Below are 21357 nucleotides of genomic sequence, written 5' to 3' on the forward strand. Positions count from 1 at the left end.
GGCAAGCATAAGTACTTCAAATCAGATTCAAGAATCACAACATATGAAAGACTTTATAATATTTTGATTCTATAAATTCAAATTATAAATGGTGAACCAACACCTAAGGTAATGATCTTGTGGAAAGGAAACAAATGAATAGTGAGAAATGACTTGTACAAGTGTTGTTGTCCTTTAAATCAATCATTTAAATTCAAATGTTAAAATATTGTGTCAGATGCAAAATAGTATTTTTTAACTGTATGTGCTTATATATTATGAAATAAAAGTATTGGGATTGAAGCTTTGGGATTATGTTGATACATACCGGCTGACTAGTTCCTGTTGACCCTCTTAGTGGCGCTAGTGATCCACCCAATGATCTCATTGGTTCTAGTCCACCATGCATGGTGGGTGTACCCATACTCTGTTCTGCTTTCAATGGGCCAAGTTGTAACTGTAATGGTCAAAAGATAATAACTAGATGTGTCTGTTTAACATAAAGTCCCAATTTCCAGCAAGGAGGATGAGGAAACACTTTGACATAATAATAGTAGATCAAATGGACAAAAATAAAAAACTTTGAATATCATTATAATGCATAAAAAATTCCTTAGTAGTAGACAAAAAAGTGTTGAAAAAATGAGTGGCATATAGTTGTTAACTTCTATGTCATGTGGTCTCTAATGGAGTTTTCTCTTTGGCAATCATACCAAATCTCTTTACCTTAATATTGACTACTTGTGGATCGTCTTTTTTTTCAAATCTGGCATTTCAAATCGGGTTGAACTCTTCTCATCACAAGTTTATCGTGAAGATTGCATACCACATGAGACAGGAACATTTTATAACTTAAAAGAAAAAGTGCATGACTTACTTTTGGTTTTCCTGGTTTCTCTTTCTTTTTCTTTCCATCATCTTTTCCAGCTTTTCCTTTCTTTCCTTTTTTAAAAAGATAATCTAATCAAAATGAGACAGATAAAAACTGATTAAACTAAATAAATATTTATTTCCTGTGAATATCATTGATATATTACTTTAATAACTGTAAAAACCCTTTCAAATATATATGTACCTTTTCATAAGCATTAGTTGTCAAATTAATGAACTCCTAAACTCCTATACAAGACATAGGGAAATTGAGACACCACTCTAACAAGTGAAACTGCGGGCTACTTCTCACTGATGATACCCCCCCCCCCCACGCAAGTGGATAATATTAATAGTGTAAAAATATGCAAGTGTTCGGTAAACAGGAAGTTGTCGAGTGATGAATCTGAAAACGCATCACACGGTATAGCTGACTTATATAAATCTTGAAACCAAATTTCAGAAATCCTTGTATTGTAGTTCCTGAGAAAAATGGCTATCATGTGTTTAATCATAAAAGTGTTCGGTAAACAGGAAGTTGTCAAGTGATCAATCTGAAAACGCATCACACGGTATAGCTGACTTAGATAAACCCTGAAACCAAATTTCAGAAATCCTTGTATTGTAGTTCCTGAGAAAAATGCGACGAAAAATATTCATGGGACAGACGGACTGACGGATGGACAGACAGAGGTAAAACAGTATACCCCCCCTTTTTTTCAAAGCAAAGTGGGGGTATAATTACAGATTTACATTTTATATGGTGCCTTTTATAATATCTCTCAAGATGCTATAAAGATATTATCTGCCTTGGATCTTCAGTGTCAAAAGACGACATTGACAAAATATCTAGCAGATATGACCTATAAGTAGAATGGTAATACACTGTCCTAAAAATTTACATACATTCTGCAGTTAAATTTTACAAGACAGATGTGTTTTTTCCATAAAAAAATTGCATGCCCAAAATATTTTGAATGGACTAATGTAGGACCTTTACTTACCAGGAGAAGCTGGTGGGCCTGCACTTGGTCCTCCACTTCTAGGTGGTCCTAAAACAAATAATCAAATACTGCACAATTTCTTTGGATAACAATATGACAATAAGTGAATTATTTTGCAAAGTATGATAAAACCAGTTGCTTCGCAGGGCGCAGCATTATACGACCGCAGATGTAGAACCCTGAACAGATGGGACAAGTATGGACACAACTTTTAAGTTTGATACAGCTTTAAATGTGGATTGTGATTAAATAGTTGACACAACATAGGTTTATGTCACATAATGATTTGGACCCTTTGGACCTTAATGTGGAACAATTTGAAAACTGGACCAAAAATTAAGAATCTACATACACAGTTAGATTTGGAATATCAAAGAACTCCATTTATTCAATTTTTGATGAAATCAAACAAAGTTTAATTTTGGACCCCGATTTGGACCAACTTGAAAACTGGGCCAATAATTAAAAATCTAAGTACATTTTTAGATTCAGCATATTAAAGAACCACAAGGATTCAATTTTTGTCAAAATCAAACAAAGTTTAAGATTTGGCATATCAAAGAACCCCAATTATTCATTTTTTGATGAATCAAACAAAGTTTAATTTTGGACCCTTTGGGCCCCAAATTCCTAAACTGTTGGGACCAAAACTCCCAAAATCAATACCAACCTTCCTTTTATGGTCATAAACCTATTGTTTAAATTTCATAGCTTTCTATAGCTATTCACTTACACTAAAGTTATAATGTGAAGACCAAGAAAAATGTTTATTTGGGCCCCTTTTTGGCCCCAAATTCCTAAACTGTTGGGATCTCAACTCCCCAAATCAATACCAACCTTCCTTTTGTGGTCATAAACCTTGTGTTTAAATTTCATAGATTTCTTTTAACTTAAACTAAAGTTATTGTGCAAAAACCAAGAATAATGCTTATTTTGGCCCTTTTTTGGCCCCCAATTCCTAAACTGTCAGAACCAAAACTCCCAAAATCAATCCCAACCTTCCTTTTGTGGTCATAAACCTTGTATCAAAATTTCATAGATTTCTATTTACTCAAACTAAAGTTACTGTGCGAAAACCAAGAAAATGCTTATTTGGGCCCTTTTTGGCCCCTAATTCCTAAAATGTTGGGATCAAAACTCCCAAAATCAATCCCAACCTTCCTTTTGTGGTCATAAACCTTGTGTTAAAATTTCATAGATTTCTATTCACTTTTACTAAAGTTAGAGTGCCAAAACTAAAAGTATTCGGACGATGAAGACGACGACGACGACGCAGCCAACATGATAGCAATATACGACGAAATTTTTTTCAAATTTTGCGGTCGTATAATAAAAATTGATCTTAACTTAACAATGTTTCTTTTAAAAACATTTATAATTAAATGCAAAAGGCTTTGAATGAATAAAGCAATTGTATTTCTATCTATCTTTGTGTGTGTGTGTATGTAGAGATATAACAACATATTCATGTTGAGGGTATCTTATCATCTGTTTAAAAGAGAGCAGTAGCCACTTGACAATTCAACTCATACTCATTCTTTTACTATTCATAAGTGTTGGGCTTCAATAAATATGGTTAAGCTGCCACATTATATATCTGTTAGTCCCTGCTATTCAGTGGTTGTGCTTTCTTGCTGACTATCATAGTTCTCTTTTATTGTTTCAAAAATAAATCAGACTGGAAGTGTTTTAGTTTTGTTTAACATTTTTCATAACTTCAGGGCCTTTTAAGTTTGCTATGTTGTTTGGGTTTTTCTAAATGTTGAAGGTCATATAGTGACCTGTAGTTGCTGATTTCTACTTCTTGACATCTATGGATGATAGTTGACTCATAAGCAATCACACCACATCTCCATATTTGAATTTAAAACTATTTGTTACCTGATCCTTTATTCATATTAAATTTCATTCTTTCTTCAATGACCATTTGTCTGTAGAATTCATCACAAGGGTGATCCCATATACTGGTACCCAAGGCAAAGTTAAAGTAATAAAGATCTCCATTTGTGTCTTGACTGCAAAGATATATATATATATATATATTAATGCATGCTTCAACAAAGACAACAAGGGCTATATTTTTTAAGTATAAAGTTGGGTCTTACACAACTATATCAATTAAGGAAAAATATTTATATCAAAATGGTTTTCATATTGCCAGGATCTGATACAATAATATACTTTGTATTCTTCATGGATATTTGATTTTGAGGTTATGCCAAGGTCTGCAAAAAATTTAATAGAAAATTAGTTCTTTGATGACCATTTACATTCCTGGCCACCGTTTCACAAAGCCTTCGTAAGTTTACGTGTCATCGTAAGCCCATCGTAAATAAATCGTAGGATTTACAGCCGTTTCACAAAGCCATCGTAAGTTAAGATGATCGTAAATAATGCGTTAATCCTATGCGTAACTTACTACAGCTATACCCAGTCGTAACTCCATCGTAGCTTTTCTACGAAAATGAATTAATCCATTTAACATGGCTGCAGCGTTCTTTATTCTTGGTCAAGATGCCTCAAATGTTAGAAGACGAACAAGAATCGTCAATATTATAGAACTACACTTAATTAAAGTCTATTTTCGTTTGATTATTTGTATATGCAAGCAACTTTCATAATGCAATTTCCAAATCCTAGGCATTTATAATCACTTTTACTCATCTTATTTCCTACCGGCGTCCGTCTTGACAATTTGATAAATAGGCTTTCTATCACGTCCGCGTTCTGAAATCTATTTATAATTATATCACTACAGACACAGTGGTAATCAATAAACGTTTATAGAAGGATGTTTTATTCCCATTTTAAAGCTATGTGTACAATATAAATCTGAAATTAGTGTTTCACAGTCAAACCAGATAATAATTATTCTTTGTAATTTCGGCCAAAAAAGAAATGTATTTTTTAAAATAAGAATATCGCAATAAATACTTATGATCTGACTGTAATTAGTTTTGTGGTTATAGATGGAACTTATTGCAACTATTAAGATATATATTATATATGCCTTTCGAGTGACTATTTTTGGATCGAATTTAATGTAGATCATATATACCAAAACTAATAGAGGGTAAGCTGCAGATCAAAGATTAAAGATTGAAAAGTGAAGCATTTTTTTCTGTTTACTTTATTATTTAATAGATCGAAACAAGTGCCTGTGCACATCTCTCCTCGGTCCGTCTTCTTTTAAGCATATGTGTTATTTAGGGAAAGAAAGACAATTATTCTATACACAATAGCCGTTTTAGCTATACAAAACAGTTGGAAATGTAGGTTATACGTTAATAAAACAGCAATCAAATGACAAAGACGAACTAAGGACATCCAGAAGGCAACATAGTATAGTATAGTTTTCAACAATATAGATAGATGTCTATGTTCCAGACCATATGAGTATTTGTACCGTACGCGTACTTTTTCAAAATAGGCGGCATACGTTGGACTGTTCGCGTACGGTCTGTCAGATTTTAAGGTCAAGTTTTAATACAAATAAATATATTACAGATCAACACGACATAAATCTCGAATTGATAAAAAGTTCAATTGTAATTGGAATAAAAACTTATTGTTTTGACTATTTTAATAGGTCGCGTTAATTTAATATGGTAAGCATCTGTATTTAGCGTGAAATTCAATATTGCTCACTGAATTGAAGCCGACAAAATGTGGATGAAAAGTTTTTAGAATAATTAGGATTTTTATCTAGAAAAAAAGTCAAAACAGCTAGTGAGACAACAGGTCAATTTCTAGTTTTAATATAAAAATAAAATTTGATAGAAACGATACAAAAAAATAACATTAAATAGCAACTCTCCAAATAATGTAACAATCTAGGAAAAAAAGGAAGAAGTCTAAATGTAAAAAAAAGTTAATAATTTAAAATTACCAATTTTTAAATACATAAACGCGTATTTCCCGCTTGACGTAACACTACAAGAAACTTTCCTATGAGCCGTGGATTGCGAAATATCGTCTGTATATTTCTAAAATATTTACGTAAATTGATGGCGTCGTGTGTTAAAACATTTATCGGCCAATCAAATCGGTATATATTATTTAAAATTCACGGTTGGGAACCCCTCTAATCCGAACTCCTGCGTCGTAAAAATTACATGCTTTGCATATTCTTTAGCTTTTATATACTTAGTAGGCAACCCTTTTTGTTGGTTGGTTGTATCATAATATTCTAATGCACCGACTTTTAAAAGAGACCACCAAAACTCTACTTGTGGATACTCTTATAGTATTAAGCATCCTATCCCATTAATAGGCGCTTGAATACTAGTATCAGATATTTATTTGAAATAACCCAAGATATCCGAGTTTGTGAATGAGGTTTGCAGCATAGACGATAATGTCCCCCCCCCCAAAAAAAAAAGAGAGAAAAAAGAGAGAGAATATAAAGAAAAGTTGACAAAATAACTATACTCTGCGTTTTCTGCATACCAAATTAAATATTGATGTACATATATCATTTGGAATGAAATGTTGGACTAGTCCTTATCAGAACTGGTTCACTGATTTTAGCCATGCAAATTATGTTCATTAATAAGCATCAGTATTTTCGTCCACTATTCGAGACTTACATGTAGTTAACCTTACATCCTTCTCCTACATTGTGTCAATAATATTTACAACAATGAAATTTCGTGAAAGAGTTCCGACAAAAATAACCATTGACAACAAAAAGCTCTGTACAGCTGAAAAAAAACCCATACAACAACTAGTCATACAATCAAAGAGCTATAATTCTCGATTTTTGGAACGAAGCATGCAAACAAAGAACAGAAACAGTTAAAAAGCTATCAGACCAAATAGAACCTAATAAATAGCCAAATCGTGCAGACGAAGATCAACTGTGTCTAATGGAGTTGAAACCTTATTAAAAAGAATGTTTGGTATGATTGCCAATGAGACAACTACCCACAAAATGACTCAAACATTAACAACTATAGGTCACCGTACGGCTTTCAACAATGAGCAAAGTCCATACAGCATAGTCGGCCATAAAAGGCCCCGATAAGACTGTAAAACAATTCAAACGAGAAAACCAACGGCCTTATTTATGTAAAAAAAAAAATGAACGAAAAACAAATATGTAACACATAAACAAACGACAACTGCTGATTTACAGGCTCCTGACTAGGGACATGCACATTAAATAATGTGGTGGGGTTTAACATGTTAGCGGAATCCCAACCCTCTCCCTAACCTGGCCTGGACAGTGGTGTTACAGTACAACATAAGAACGAACTATAAAAATCAGTTGAAAATGGCTTAACTCATCAGATGGACAAAAATACATGTGGACAAGGCCGGGTACTTATACATCCAGACACAAAAAGTCACAATGAATAGATCTGAGAGTACTTCGATTCTTTATAATTTGAAAATTTATATTCTTTCGCCGGAATGATTCCTACGTCCTAAGTTTCATATTTGAGAGATCCATTATTCATTCCAATTTTTAAAAAAAACAACAACAAAAAATATATTTTATATATAGATCTGGAAGACGAATGCTTTTTTGGGGGTTGGGGAAAACCTATTTTTCTTTCACTACAAATGAAAGTTAAAAAAATTAAAATAAAAATCATCCAAAACGATTTTTTTTATAAGCATTTTTTTTACTATATTGGGCTATCAATAATAAATCTGATCTGTTCTGATGATAAAAATTTTACTTTGTCAGATTCCAGATAACTCTTTATGTCGGATAACTAATAATGCTGTACATGTTATAATACTTAATGCTCAGCGCTAGCTTCTCATTACTTTTCCCTCATATATTACAAACTAGATAAGATCAGATATATTTAATTTCATCTAATCTACTGCTTAAATTGTTACAAGTAAGCTAAGTTAAAATATTTATATTTTTCTGTGTTTCGTTTCAATCAAACATTTAACTAAATTGATAAATGGTTTAATTTGTGTAGTGCAAATTCTAAAGGGACACATAATTTAAAGTATAAGCATATTTTTAATGTTGAAAAGATAAAAATGGATAAAAGAATTACAGACCATATTATCTAAAACCCTCACTGTGTAGGATAGTTTCGTTGAATATATTTGACTGTTTTTGTCTCCAAAAAGAATATTGGTACAAAGTGTTGTTAATATATGTATTTTAAATTACTGACAAGGTGAACACAAAGAAAAATATTGCTTGACTCACGGCAAAGTTTGCTATGTATTCTAAACAAATTAAAATCGTAAAAATAATAATTTGTGTTTAACCCATTCAATAATGAAAAAGAACCTCACTAAAAATATGGCCAAATAAACAATTAAACTTCAGACATTTCTGCATCTTATGGTATCTATTTTATAAAAATCACTCATAGACTTACTTGGTAATATTTTTTTGAAAAATACCGATTTTAGTTCAAATGATCGGACATTTTTTGAGTGGGAATTCACTTTTGTCCTATGACTGTAAGCGTCATTTATCTTGAATTAATATTGAAAACGGACTAAAATTCTTTAGTTGTATTAATGTTGATATACAAATATCGCCATAATTCGCCATCCATAATAATTATTTTTAAAAATGTTTATTTGGCACGCCATATGCATACTCGATAAAAGTGCGGACGTGAAAGAAAGCACTCTTCTCGGTTTACGATACACTTACGATGATAAACACGACGTAACTTGCGATCAACTTAGTAGTTCTTTACGATGCCTTTGTGAAACACACGTAACGGGAACGTAGAACCACACGTAAGCCGATCGTAAACTGACACGATCATCGTAAGTTAAGAAGGCTTTGTGAAATGACGGCCTGGTTTATCTGCACCTAAGTAATCCAAAAATTAGTATCACACAATTAGTAATCAATCCATGGTAACAAAGTTACATAGATGCAAAAAAACATCTTTTCCCTTTTGAAAAATAAATTTCTTTCAATTGAAAATGGATACCAAATGTTTTCATAGAAATGCAAATATTTGCTTTCTTCTCAAATAAACATCTGATCTTCTTCAACTGTACTTTATCCTTAACATAGATGATGCCACTAACCATGGTCTCCAGTGTTCAGGTAAAGGTGCAATGATCCCTTCTTTAGCTATCCACATCAGGTGGCCTTCCTTGTAAGGATCTATACCAATGATCTGAGCATACTCAAATATCTCTGGAAAATAGAACAAAATAAAGCTCAAAACATAATGGATTTTTAATATCATTAGTAGTTTTCTACAGTGCATATTGAGAACTCAATGATATAATAAACCAGATGCTCCGCAGGGCGTAGCTTTATACGACCGCAGAGGTTGAACCCGGAACGGTTGGGGCAAGTATGGACACAACATTCAAGCTGGATTCCGCTCTAAATTTGGATTGTCATTAAATAGTTGACACAGCATAGGTTTCTGACACAGAATGAATGTATTCAAATGAACTTAAAATTTTTGTTTTCTCTTAGAGCAATTCACTATGCTGTTGAATATTAATCCTCTCAAAAAAATGTTTGAAGAAATTTTCTTTTTATTTATGAAATTTCAAATGAGAAAAATTGAACCCAATTTTTTAATCACATCCCCCTTTCCCTTATTCCAAAACTAATTTCAATTAAAATATTCTAATGGAGTTTGCAACAATTACTACTCATTTAAATACATCATTAAATATTAAGATGTAAAAAAACTGCTTGTTATCACTGAATGGTAAAGATTATTTAAATTTATCAGTTGGTAGTAAAAAGTGAATATACATTGTATATTGTATATAACAAAGATTTAAGTTGATTCTGGACAAAGAAAGATAACTCCAATTAAAAAAAATTCTTGCAGACATTTCTTGCTTACTATACTGGACAAAGAAAGATAACTCTTAATTAAAAAAAAATTGCTATTTCACAATATTGTGAAATTAGATATTTCTTGCCATTGCACAATACTGTGCAATTGAAAAGACTTGCTATTGCACAATACTTAATATAATAATTTCAGATCCTGATTTGGACCAACTTGAAAACTGGGCCCATAATCAAAATCTAAGTACATGGTTAGATTCAGCATATCAAAGAGGCCCAAGATATTTAATTTTTGTTAAAATCAAACTTAGTTTAATTTTGGACCCTTTGCACTTTAATTTAGACCAATTTTAAAACTGGACCAAAAATTAAGAATCTACATACACAGTTAGATTTGGCATATCAAAGAATCCCCAATTATTCAATTTTTGATGAAATCAAACAATGTTTAATTTTGGACCTCGATTTGGGCCAACTTGAAAACTGGGCCAATAATCAAAAATCTAAGTACATTTTTAGATTCAGCATATCAAAGAACCCCAAGGTTTCAATTTTTGTTAAAATCAAACTAAGTTTAATTTTGGACCCTTTGGACCTTAATGAAGACCAATTTGAAAACAGGACCAAAAATTAAGAATCTACATACACAGTTAGATTCCGCATATTAAAGAACCCCAATTATTCAATTTTGATGAAATCAAACAAAGTTTAATTTTGGACCCTTTGGGCCCCTTTTTCCTTAACTGTTGGGACCAAAACTCCCAAAATCAATACCAACCTTCCTTTTATAGTCATAAACCTTGTGTTTAAATTTCATTGATTTCTATTTACTTTAACTAAAGTTATTGTGCAAAAACCAAGAATAATGCTTATTTGGGCCCTTTTTTGGCCCCTAATTCCTAAACTGTTGAAACCAAAACTCCCAAAATCAATCCCAACCTTTCTTTTGTGGTCATAAACCTTGTGTCAAAATTTCATAGATTTCTATTAACTTAAACTAAATTTATAGTGCGAAAACCAAGAAAATGCTTATTTGGGCCCTTTTTGGCCCCTAATTCCTAAAATGTTGGGACCAAAACTCCCAAAATCAATACCAGCCTTCCTTTTATGGTCATAAACATTGTGTTAAAATTTCATAGATTTCTATTCACTTTTACTAAAGTTAGAGTGCGAAAACTAAAAGTATTCGGACGACGACGACGACGCCAACGTGATAGCAATATACGACGAAATTTTTTTCAAAATTTGCGGTCGTATAAAAAGCACTTGCAAGATAAGGACCCAAAGCACTAGCTATCTTATGGACTTCTGAGCTGAAAGACCCTTAAACTCTCAAATCTGAATACAAAATTATACTACATACCAAAAATGTATTCATTGAGGACTTATCCTCAACAGTAAAAGATGAGAATTGTACTTAACTTGTAAAAAAGGTATTTATTGCTCCTCTTAATTTAAGAGTGCTTTTTAAAAGTCTTAAAAAGAATTTGCTGTTTATTGTATTTTCTGTTTTTCTGGTATTTCTGGTCATAATATTTTTTCTAGTCTGTGCTTCCCTCAGTCTGTTCGTTCGTCTGTCTGCCCCTTTTCAGGTTTAAGTTTTTGGTCAAGGTAGTTTTTGATTAAGTTGAAGTCAGATCAACCATAAAACTTAGTACACATGTTCCCTGAGATATTATCTTTCTAATTTTAATGCCAAATTAGAGATTTTTTTCCATTTTCATGGTCCACTGAACATAGAAAATGATAGTGAGGATGATGCATCTGTGTACTTCAGACACATTCCTTTTTAATAATTGCATTAATATTGTATTGTCATGTTCTTGTTACAAGTCATGTACATGTAGATGCTTTGAACCGAGATATATATGTCGCTCCATATTTCTGGGCAAAACAAAATTCATACACTATTTCTCTCTAATTTTTTTTAAATCCTTTTCAACTTTTAATGGTCACAAAAAGAATCAAACTCCTGCAAAAATGCAAGCCATGGAAATCTGAGATAACATCTGATACAATTTTATAATCCTTGAGCAGGATAATCATCAGAGACAGGAAATCCTCCACAATAGTGTCTGTGGTAGAGTTTTTAGGGGCCAGCTGAAGGACACCTGTGGTGCGAGAATTCTGGCTACATTGAAGACCCATTGGTGGCCTTCGACTGTTGTCTGCTCTATAATCGGGTTGTTGTCGCTTTGACACATTCCCCAATATTTCCTTTCTCAATTTGATTGCAATCATTCCAGTGTAAGATTCTGAATTTTAGATTTTCCTAATGATTGTATATTTATTTAACTTATATAATTGTGTATTGAAGAGATAACAAACCTTCATCTGTTGGTTTGTAGTTTTCATCATAGTCCTCCTCCAGGACCAGCTGCTCTCCCATCATCATCTTGGAGGATTTTAGTGTGGCCAGCTTTCAAACGGATGTAGTAAGAGTCTCTGTGTGACCTATAAAATAAAGAACCTTATGTTAGAGAAGTGTAAATTATTGAAAAAAAAGGCAGCTAAAATATACACAAACTAATAAAATTGTCCAAAACATAGACAAAAATATACACAACACAATCTATCAAATTGGCTAAAACATAGACAAAAATATACACAACACAATCTGTCAAATTGGCCAAAACATAGACAACCAGATGCTCCGCAGGGCTCAGTTTTATACGACCGCAGAGGTTGAACCCTGAATGGATGGGGCAAGTATGGACACAACATTCAAGCTGAATCCAGCTCTAAATTTGGATTGTGATTAAATAGTTGACACAGCATAGGTTTCTGACACAGAATGAATGTGTTCTAATGAACTTAAAATTTTTGTTTTCTCTGAGAGCAATTCACTATGCTGTTGAGTATTAATCCTTTCAAAAAAATGTTTGAAGAAATTTTCTTTTTATTTATGAAATTATAAATGAGAAAAATTGAACCCAATTTTTTTTCACATCCCCCTTTCCGTTATTCCAAAACTGATCTCAATTCAAATTTCTAAAGGAGTTTGCAACAATAACTACTCATTTGAATACATCATAAAATATTAAGATGTAAAAAAACTGCTTGTTATCACTGAATGGAAAAGATTGTTTTAATTTATCAGTTGGTAGTAAAAAGTGAATTTAAATTGTATAATGTATATAACAAAGATTTAAGTTGATTCTGGACAAAGAAAGATAACTCCAATTTAAAAAATTCTTGCTATTGCACAATATTGTGCAATTAGATATTTCTTGCTTACTATTATGGACAAAGAAAGATAACTCTAATTAAAAAAAAATCCTATTGCACAATATTGTGCAATTAGATATTTCTTGCTATTATGCAATACTGTGCAATTGAAAAGACTTGCTATTGCACAATACTGTGCAATGGAAAATGTCTTGCTATTGCACAATACTTAATATAATAATTTCAGATCCTGATTTGGACCAACTTGAAAACTGGGCCCATATTAAATCAAAAATCTAAGTACATGTTTGGATTCAGCATATCAAAGAACCCCAAGAATTCAATTTTTGTTAAAATAAAACTAAGTTTCATTTTGGACCCTTTGGAATTTAATGTAGACCAATTTGAAAACAGGACCAAAAATTAAGAATCTACATACACAGTTAGATTTGGCATATCAAAGAACCCCATTTATTCAATTTTTGATGAAATCAAACATAGTTAAATTTTGGACCCCGATTTGGACCAACTTGAAAACTGGGCCAATAATCAAAAATCTAAGTACATTATTAGATTCAGCATATCAAAGAACCCCAAGGATTCAATTTTTGTCAAAATCAAACTAAGTTTAATTTTGGACCCTTTGGACCTTAATGTAGACCAATTTGAAAACTAGATAAAAAATTAAGAATCTACATACATAGTTAGATTTGGCATATCAAAGAATACCAATTATTCAATTTTTGATGAAATCAAACATAGTTTAATTTTGGACCCTTAGGGCCCCTTATTCCTAAACTATTAGGATCAAAAATCCCAAAATCAATACCAACCTTCCTTTTATGGTCATAAACCTTGTGTTTTAATTTCATAGATTTATATTTACTTATACTAAAGTTATGGTGTGAAAACCAAGAAAAATGTTTATTTGGCCCCCTTTTTGGCCCCTAATTTCTAAACTGTTAGAACCAAAACTCCCAAAATCAATCCCAACCTTCCTTTTTTGGTCATAAACCTTGTGTCTAAATTTCATAGATTTCTATTTACTTTTACTAAAGTGACTGTGCGAAAAACAAGAAAATGCTTATTTGGGCCCTTTCTGGCCCCTTATTCCTAAAATTTTGGGATCAAAACTTCCAAAATCAATCCCAATCTTCCTTTTGTGGTCATAAACCTTGTGTTAAAATTTCATAGTTTTCTATTTACTTTTACTTAAATTAGAGTGCGAAAACAAAAAGTATTCGGACGACAACAACGCCAACGTGATAGCAATATACGACGAAATTTTTTCAAATTTTGTGATCGTATAAAAATATACACAACACAATCTATCAAATTGGCCAAAACATAGAAAAAAATATACACAACACAATCTATCAAATAGACCACTTTCGAGTTCATCCGTCACCGGCAAAAACTCGTCAATTATGCACGCCTTTATGACGTCATTTACCAGATAGAGGGGCTCGCCTGTATCCCTGCACTATTTACGTTCATCAAGCGTCTTAGTGATCGTTTTTGTGCAGGATAAACTAGAAATAATGGTTGCTCTGTAGGTACTTACTGACAATTCCCTAATGACAGCAGTGTTGATTGTCTATTTTTAGAATTCAATTTGCCGAATAATTCGTACAATATAGAATTATAATTTTCCAACCACTCGCTCAACCTTGTAAGGAAGTGACGACGCCCCTAAACGCACAGATGACTGCGATAAAGGCGCTTATAATTGACGAGTTTTTTCCGGTGACGGATGAACTCGAAAGTTGTCTATTGGCCAAAACATAGAAAAAAATATACACAACACAATCTATCAAATTGGCCAAAACATAGAAAAAAATATACACAACACAATCTATCAAATTGGCCAAAACATAGACAAAAATATACACAACACAATCTATCAAATTGGCCAAAAACATAGACAAAAATATACACAACACAATCTATCAAATTGACCAAAACATAGACAAACTGTTCAGTAAAATAAGGCATTGGCATTAACGGCAGATCCTAGCAGATTCTTTCTAACATTTGTAACAAACATTGTACATTATTGAGTTTTTATTGCATTTTTTTCACATGGTTATAATGATATGATTTTATTTGCATTTATTTAAAACAAGTGACCTATATACATGTACGAGTATGAGAAGGTAAACAAGTCAGGTGTTCTAAGCTTGCTATCAATTATGGCAATCATACTTTAATATAATTTTAAATACTATTGTTTATATTTAGCATAAACAAATATGTTTAAGGAACACTAACTTCCAGTTATTTTAAAACTCTAGACATAACTTTAATTAGAATTCAACAAAGATTTTGTGTTTTGATATCCTCATGGGTTCTGTATTATTAGTGAAAAGCCATTCAATCTGAAGGAATCATATGCTCAACTCTGTTAAAATGACAGTCTGACAAACACATCTTACTTTTTAAAGGCTGCCAAAATTATAAGAAAAGACTTTTAAGAATTATATATTGTTATTCAACAACTGGATTATCTATTTATCAGCTTTTCTGCCCATTATCCAATAGTTTCCTGTAAAATTTCTATATCCTTCTATTTATCAAATGTTTATAACACAAATTATCTAATAATCCCTAATTATGAAACCAGTATTAATTGAAAAAAAATTAGTATATATATATTGAATTTATGTAAACACACATGAACCATATTACAAATTTGATTACACGAGGAAGTTATAAAAAAAAAACAGGTTTTTTTTAAATTTTGTTGGTATGAATATTTTGGAACCCCAATTGCATGAATTTTATATTTTATATTTTATATTTTATAAGATAACATTAAACCTTTGTTAAAAATAGAAATTGAACCTTTTTAATTGTGATATCTGTAAGAGTGTATAAGCTGTTTTTCTAAGAAAAAAAGACTTCATATATTTTTTAGGATCTGAGAAAATCAGAGACTATGCATGTTACTGTGTATTATATCATGTAAATGTAAAGTTTTTTTGTCAGTCAGATATGTTTTTAGTTTTTTACTTAGTTTTACACAATACTTCATTATACTTGTTAAGAGTTTTCTGTACATGTATTAACTATTAAGCTACATGTACATGTAGCTGTTGAATCAAAACAACAGTTTTTCTCAGAGTGTAAAGAATGTTATATTTGGTGTTATTAGACCACAGTCCCAGGTTAAAAATGATTGGGTTCCATAAAACATGTTTATCCCCACAACAATGCCTGTAATTCAGTAGATGTCGTTTCCTCCACATTATTATAACAGTATATCATATTTTGTTTTTGTTTATAGTTATCATTTAAAATGTTTTACTATTGTCATATCAGACCCTTCTGTAGCTTGTTATTCAGTAAGGGTTTTGCTCATTGTAAAAGGCTGTAGGATCACATCTAGTTAATTACATACAAATCAATTGCTTGCTCTCTGTTGGATAGTTGTCTCATTGGCAATCATATCACATTATCTACATTTCATTTAAATATCATACATATAATGGTAATGTATAGGAAAAGAATATTATTTAGGAAGAAAGAAAAGATGTCGTCCTTTAACTTTACCTTTACGCTATATATATACATTTGTACATGTAGACAATGTTCTCTCAATAATTAATTCAAAATTTGGTAACTATGTCACTTGTATGTCGAATGCATCAAACTTGAGATAAAGGACAACAGACACAGTTAAGTCTGACTCATATCTTGATTTATATGATTTACATCTAGAAATTGACAATGAGGTCAATTGAAAACAAATTTTTATGACAAATGAGACAATTTCAGCTTTTCAATTGTGAACTTTCCATTTCTAAGTCAGTGATTTTGCTAGCGCTCGCCACTTTCCTATTTTACGAAAAGGTTTTCGAAATGACGAAAATATTTCATATCAATTTCGTCACTTAAATTTGTAAAGTATAAAAATATTTACACATCAAATTACTTGAATTCTACCTGTCTTTATGTTTCTGACAAGTTTATGACCCTCAGATAATTAAGTGCCAGTCTACCTAAGAATCAGGCAGTGGTGAAAACATTACCAAAAAACCCCACCCAATTTGACATTGATTTCAGTTCATAAAATGTAGTTATGCACAAAAATAACATTTATTTCCCTTTTCTGTTCTGGTAAAAGAAGATACAATTTGGTTGAAATGCACTAGAAATTAACGAATAAGGGGAGATAACTCTGTAATTTGCTATAATTTGCTATCATTCTAACCAATTTTATAACCAAGTTATTTGATATTACCAGACACACACAAACGAAAGACCTATTATTTTTAACTCAGGACAATGGTTAGTATTAAATAGCATGATTAGCTCAGTGGGTTTTTTCTGATCATGTTTTGATTTTTACCTAAATTGCCTGATTCTTACAAAGACTGGCACTTTAAAACGTTTACCAAAGGCAAGGTGTTAAAAGTTGTGATGACAAGTAATCTGCCTATCGCCAGATGGGTCACTAATCCCTTAATTATTATTATAAAACCTCATAAATGACCATCCTAATAATCTATTTAAGATTTATATATTTATATATTCAGTCAGTCAGCATTTCATTTTAATCATTTCTCACAATTCTGTCGTATTTTCGTCATTTGAACAAAATTAATAATCTTCTGGACATTTCAACTTTATTTTAATTTCAATTTTTCCCTCATGATCATAATTTGCAGTTTGCTTGTCGTAGTTTCCTTATTTTAACATATTTTCGTCATACTTTATATAAATATTCATCAAAAACTTTCAACAACTTCGATTAAAAAGAATGAACTTTATTCAAAACGTAAATATTTCACTTGCAAACAGGTACTTCCTGTTCTATGTATTGCGCATGCAAAGTAAATATCGCTAAAAGTTGATATAAGATATTGCAGGGCTTGTATATCTCATCATAGTGTTTCCTTCAGCTTTTGAATAGGGCAGGGTAATTTTCTCTTAAGAGGAGCACAATTTGTTTCATTTGAAGGACACCTTTTACACGTAGGACTAAAATTTTAGAGCGCCCTTAACATAGAAACAAAGACACTGCTTTGGAAAGGGTTTTAATTGAATGAACCATGAAAAAAGGGGCATGACATCAATTTTTTTCCTAAAAAGGGCTGGGTGTCATACCACGCCAAAACCTCCTGCAGGAAACACTATATGATATCATGAATTCCATGATAGAGGTTAGCTGCTAACAAGGAAGCTTTCAAATCAAGAGTTCCAAGTGGTGAAACTGATCATTCCTTGTAAATTTTATGAAAGCCATCACAAGTTGGTTTACTGAAGAATTAACCGCTTTTTAAAGGAATTTATTGGTGTATAAACAGAGGCGGATTTAGGCGGGGGCGTGCATCCCACTAAAATTTGCAAAGCATGGGTGGTCCTCAGCTCAATGAGGTATCTGAACAGACGACGCATTGCATCTGTTTTAAGATTCATAGAAGTATATAAAACAGTAAGTTTAAGAGAAGCAACGTGATTACTAATAAACTGACCTATGGTTTATTCATAAGTTCTAAAAATATGTTATACTACAAAGGAAGATGTCAAACACGGTACTGTGTTTGGTGACAAATATCATAGGCTTTAAGCAGTTCAAGTCAAATGATTGTGACAGAGTAGCTGCAGATTGAATAAACAATTTCTTTGATATTCAAAGTTCAAAAACATCCCTTCATTTTTTGTACCTCACTTTCCCACTAAGTAGGCGAAATTGACCAACCTGCAGTTTGGTTGGTTATTTCATCACAGCACGGCCAAGAAAACAGTCCAGGTTAGATTCTTTCTTTTTGAAAGATAGAAATACTGGTTCAAGCGAAAGGTTAGTTTATTAATTTCATAATTTTTCATTATACTCAAGAACCCATACTATCGTATTACAAAGGATCACATAAAAATAAAACATATATATCTCCATAAGTATCTCATTCTGAGTTTACTGGTTTGTGGTAAAAAAATGTATAAAAAGAGTTTGACACAACCTCTGAAAACAACAAACAAGAAAGAAAAGAAACATTATGAAAAGACAATCAACAAGAATGTGTCCAAAGTACATGGATGCCCCACTCCCACTATCCTTTTCCATGTTCCATGGACCGTGAAATTGGGTAATAATCTAATTTGGCATTAAAATAAGAAAGATTATACTATAGGGAACATATGCACTAAGTTTCAAGTTGATTGGACTTCAATTTTACCAAAAACAACCTTGACCAAAAACTTTAACCTGAAATTCCCACTTTCATTTTCTATGTTCAGTGGACCTTGGAATTGGGGTCAAAAGTCTAATTTGGCTTAAAAATTATAAAGATCATATTATAAGCGACAAGTGTATTAAGTTTCAAGTTGATTGGACTTCAGCTTCATCAAAAACTACCTTGACCAAAAACTTTAACCTGAAACTCTGACTTTCATTTTCTATGTTCAGTGGACCGTGAAATTGGGGTCAAAAGACTAATTTGGCTTTAAAATTATAACTTTAGATCATATCATAAGCAACAAGTGCATTAAGTTTCAAGTTGATTGGACTTCAGCTTCATCAAAAACTACCTTGACTAAATACTTTAACCTGAAACTCTGACTTTCATTTTCTATGTTCAGTGGACCGTGAAATTGGGGTCAAAAGTCTAATTTGGCTTAAAAGTAGAAAGATCATATCACAAGCAACAAGTGTACTAAGTTTCAAGTTGATTGGACTTCAGCTTCATCAAAAACTACCTTGACCAAAAACTTTTACCTGAACAAACGGAAGCACAGACGGAATAACAGACGAACGAACGGAGCCACAGACCAGAAAACATAATGCCCCTCTACTATCGTAGGTGGGGCATAAAAATCACTTGCAAAAGTAGAAATTGATTGTCAGGGCGTATTTATGCGGTTTTACATGTAGCTTGAAACTTTGATTTCTCACTAATTTTACCACAGAAATATTTTTTTCTTGCTAATTTAACCAAAAATATATTTTTACTCACCATGCTCTACTTAGATAAATATCTTCATTGCAACCTTTTTAGAAGAATATTTTAAAAATTTCGATAAACGTACCTCCAATTTTTTTTCACTGCGGACCAAGAGCAAATTGAAGTTTGCATCCCCCCTAAACTAAAATCCTGGATCCACCCCTGATAAACTAGACCTGGCGGCTTTGACATGTTCACAAATTAAATGAGACCTATCAAATTAGACTAATTACAAGGTGTGTACAAACATGAGGAACATGATGGGTGCCACATGTTGAGCAGGATCTGCTTACCCTTCCAGAGCACCTACGATAAGTTAATTCCTGTTTTATTTTTTAGATGGGGTTCATGTTGTTCAGTCTTTTATTTTCTATGTTTGGTTTTGTGTATTATTGTTTGTCTATTGGTTGGTTTCTTTTTAAGTCATGTCGTTATCAGATATAGGAAGATGTGGTGGGAGTGCCAATGAGACAACTCTCCATCCAAATAACAATTTAAAAAGTAAACCATTATAGGTTAAAGTACGGCCTTCAACATGGAGCCTTGGCTCACACCGAACAACAAGCTATAAAGGGCCCCAAAATTACTAGTGTAAAACCATACACCTTATCGCTAATCCGGGTGACCCTGCCGCTTGAACTTTTGATGTCAACAACAATCACTTTTCCATTGTGGCGTCAGATATTTTGTTTTATGACGTCAACATTTTACGAGAACCTGTGTGAAATCCAGCAATGGCGGATAAATAGCGATAAGGTGTATTCAAACGGGAAAACCAACGGTCTAATAGTTGATTTACTACTAGTTAGTGTGAATGACCCTAGAAAAGACAGGACAACCGAAGTGTAGACAATAATGACATTAAATATCAAGGTCTGCTACATGTAGGTAAGTACAAAACATGCTCATTACAATAACTTTACTATTAGGATAAAATATAATATTTCTGTCGGTTCAGAAATATGAAAAAATCAAACCTTCTTTTGCTCTACCCTTTGTAATTTATTTAGTCCGATTTACTTGTTCATATAATGCGTAAGACTTATGTATGACTTTGTTACCATTTTTGTAACATGCTGTTCTAAAATAACATTTGTTTTGAATGAAAATATGTATCATTTGACATTTAAAGGGTCCGAGTTTGACAGTTTGCTTTGTTCAGACATGTTTTGATAGTTTCAAATATGTAACAACTAGACTTTACCATATCTTTTTCCACATAGCAAGTCATTAAATGTATTTAATTTCATGTACTTTCATAATATTGCTTTTGCATTAAGACTTTACATTTATGGTGTATGAAAAAGTTTGGAAAAATGTTTACCTTTCCAACGACAGTACATTCTTTTTCACCTGCTGAATTGTGGGTAATCAGGTAAACAAATTTATAAAACATAGGCAAATTCGGAATTGGTTACGACCATTTATCCGTAATAAGTTTGCCAACTTTCCAACTTTTTAGTTTTCAGTAAGGATCTTTATTTTGTTCATTATATAAATGCTTTTTTCCCAGTTAAATCTGATTTCATTTATCAAAAAAAACTTTTCAAAATTCCTAGGGCAACTATGGTAATTTTAAAAAAAAAATTGTTTTACTTGATCTAAGAATGGTTCAATGGTAACATAATTT

At 32.0% G+C, this 21357-nt stretch overlaps 1 protein-coding gene across 2 annotated transcripts in view; it reads right to left on the bottom strand.

The window, feature by feature from the left end:
• The window catches only part of LOC134720930 (centrosomal protein of 164 kDa-like), a 52528-nt gene extending 31406 nt beyond the window's left edge, over nt 1-21122 (bottom strand). For both annotated transcript variants that reach the window (XM_063583511.1, XM_063583510.1), the window contains exons 1-7: nt 21052-21122; nt 11944-12069; nt 8883-8994; nt 3735-3868; nt 1854-1901; nt 857-921; nt 308-436 (exon numbers count right to left, since the gene is read on the bottom strand). In XM_063583511.1, the coding sequence (XP_063439581.1) occupies nt 308-436; nt 857-921; nt 1854-1901; nt 3735-3868; nt 8883-8994; nt 11944-12010 (555 nt within the window). In that variant the 5' untranslated portion in view covers nt 12011-12069; nt 21052-21122. The remainder of the gene's footprint in view (nt 1-307; nt 437-856; nt 922-1853; nt 1902-3734; nt 3869-8882; nt 8995-11943; nt 12070-21051) is intronic.
• Nucleotides 21123-21357: the final 235 nt, after the last annotated feature.

This window comes from Mytilus trossulus, chromosome 6 (assembly GCF_036588685.1).
Source record: "Mytilus trossulus isolate FHL-02 chromosome 6, PNRI_Mtr1.1.1.hap1, whole genome shotgun sequence".
Classification (NCBI taxonomy): Eukaryota; Metazoa; Mollusca; class Bivalvia; order Mytilida; family Mytilidae; genus Mytilus; species Mytilus trossulus.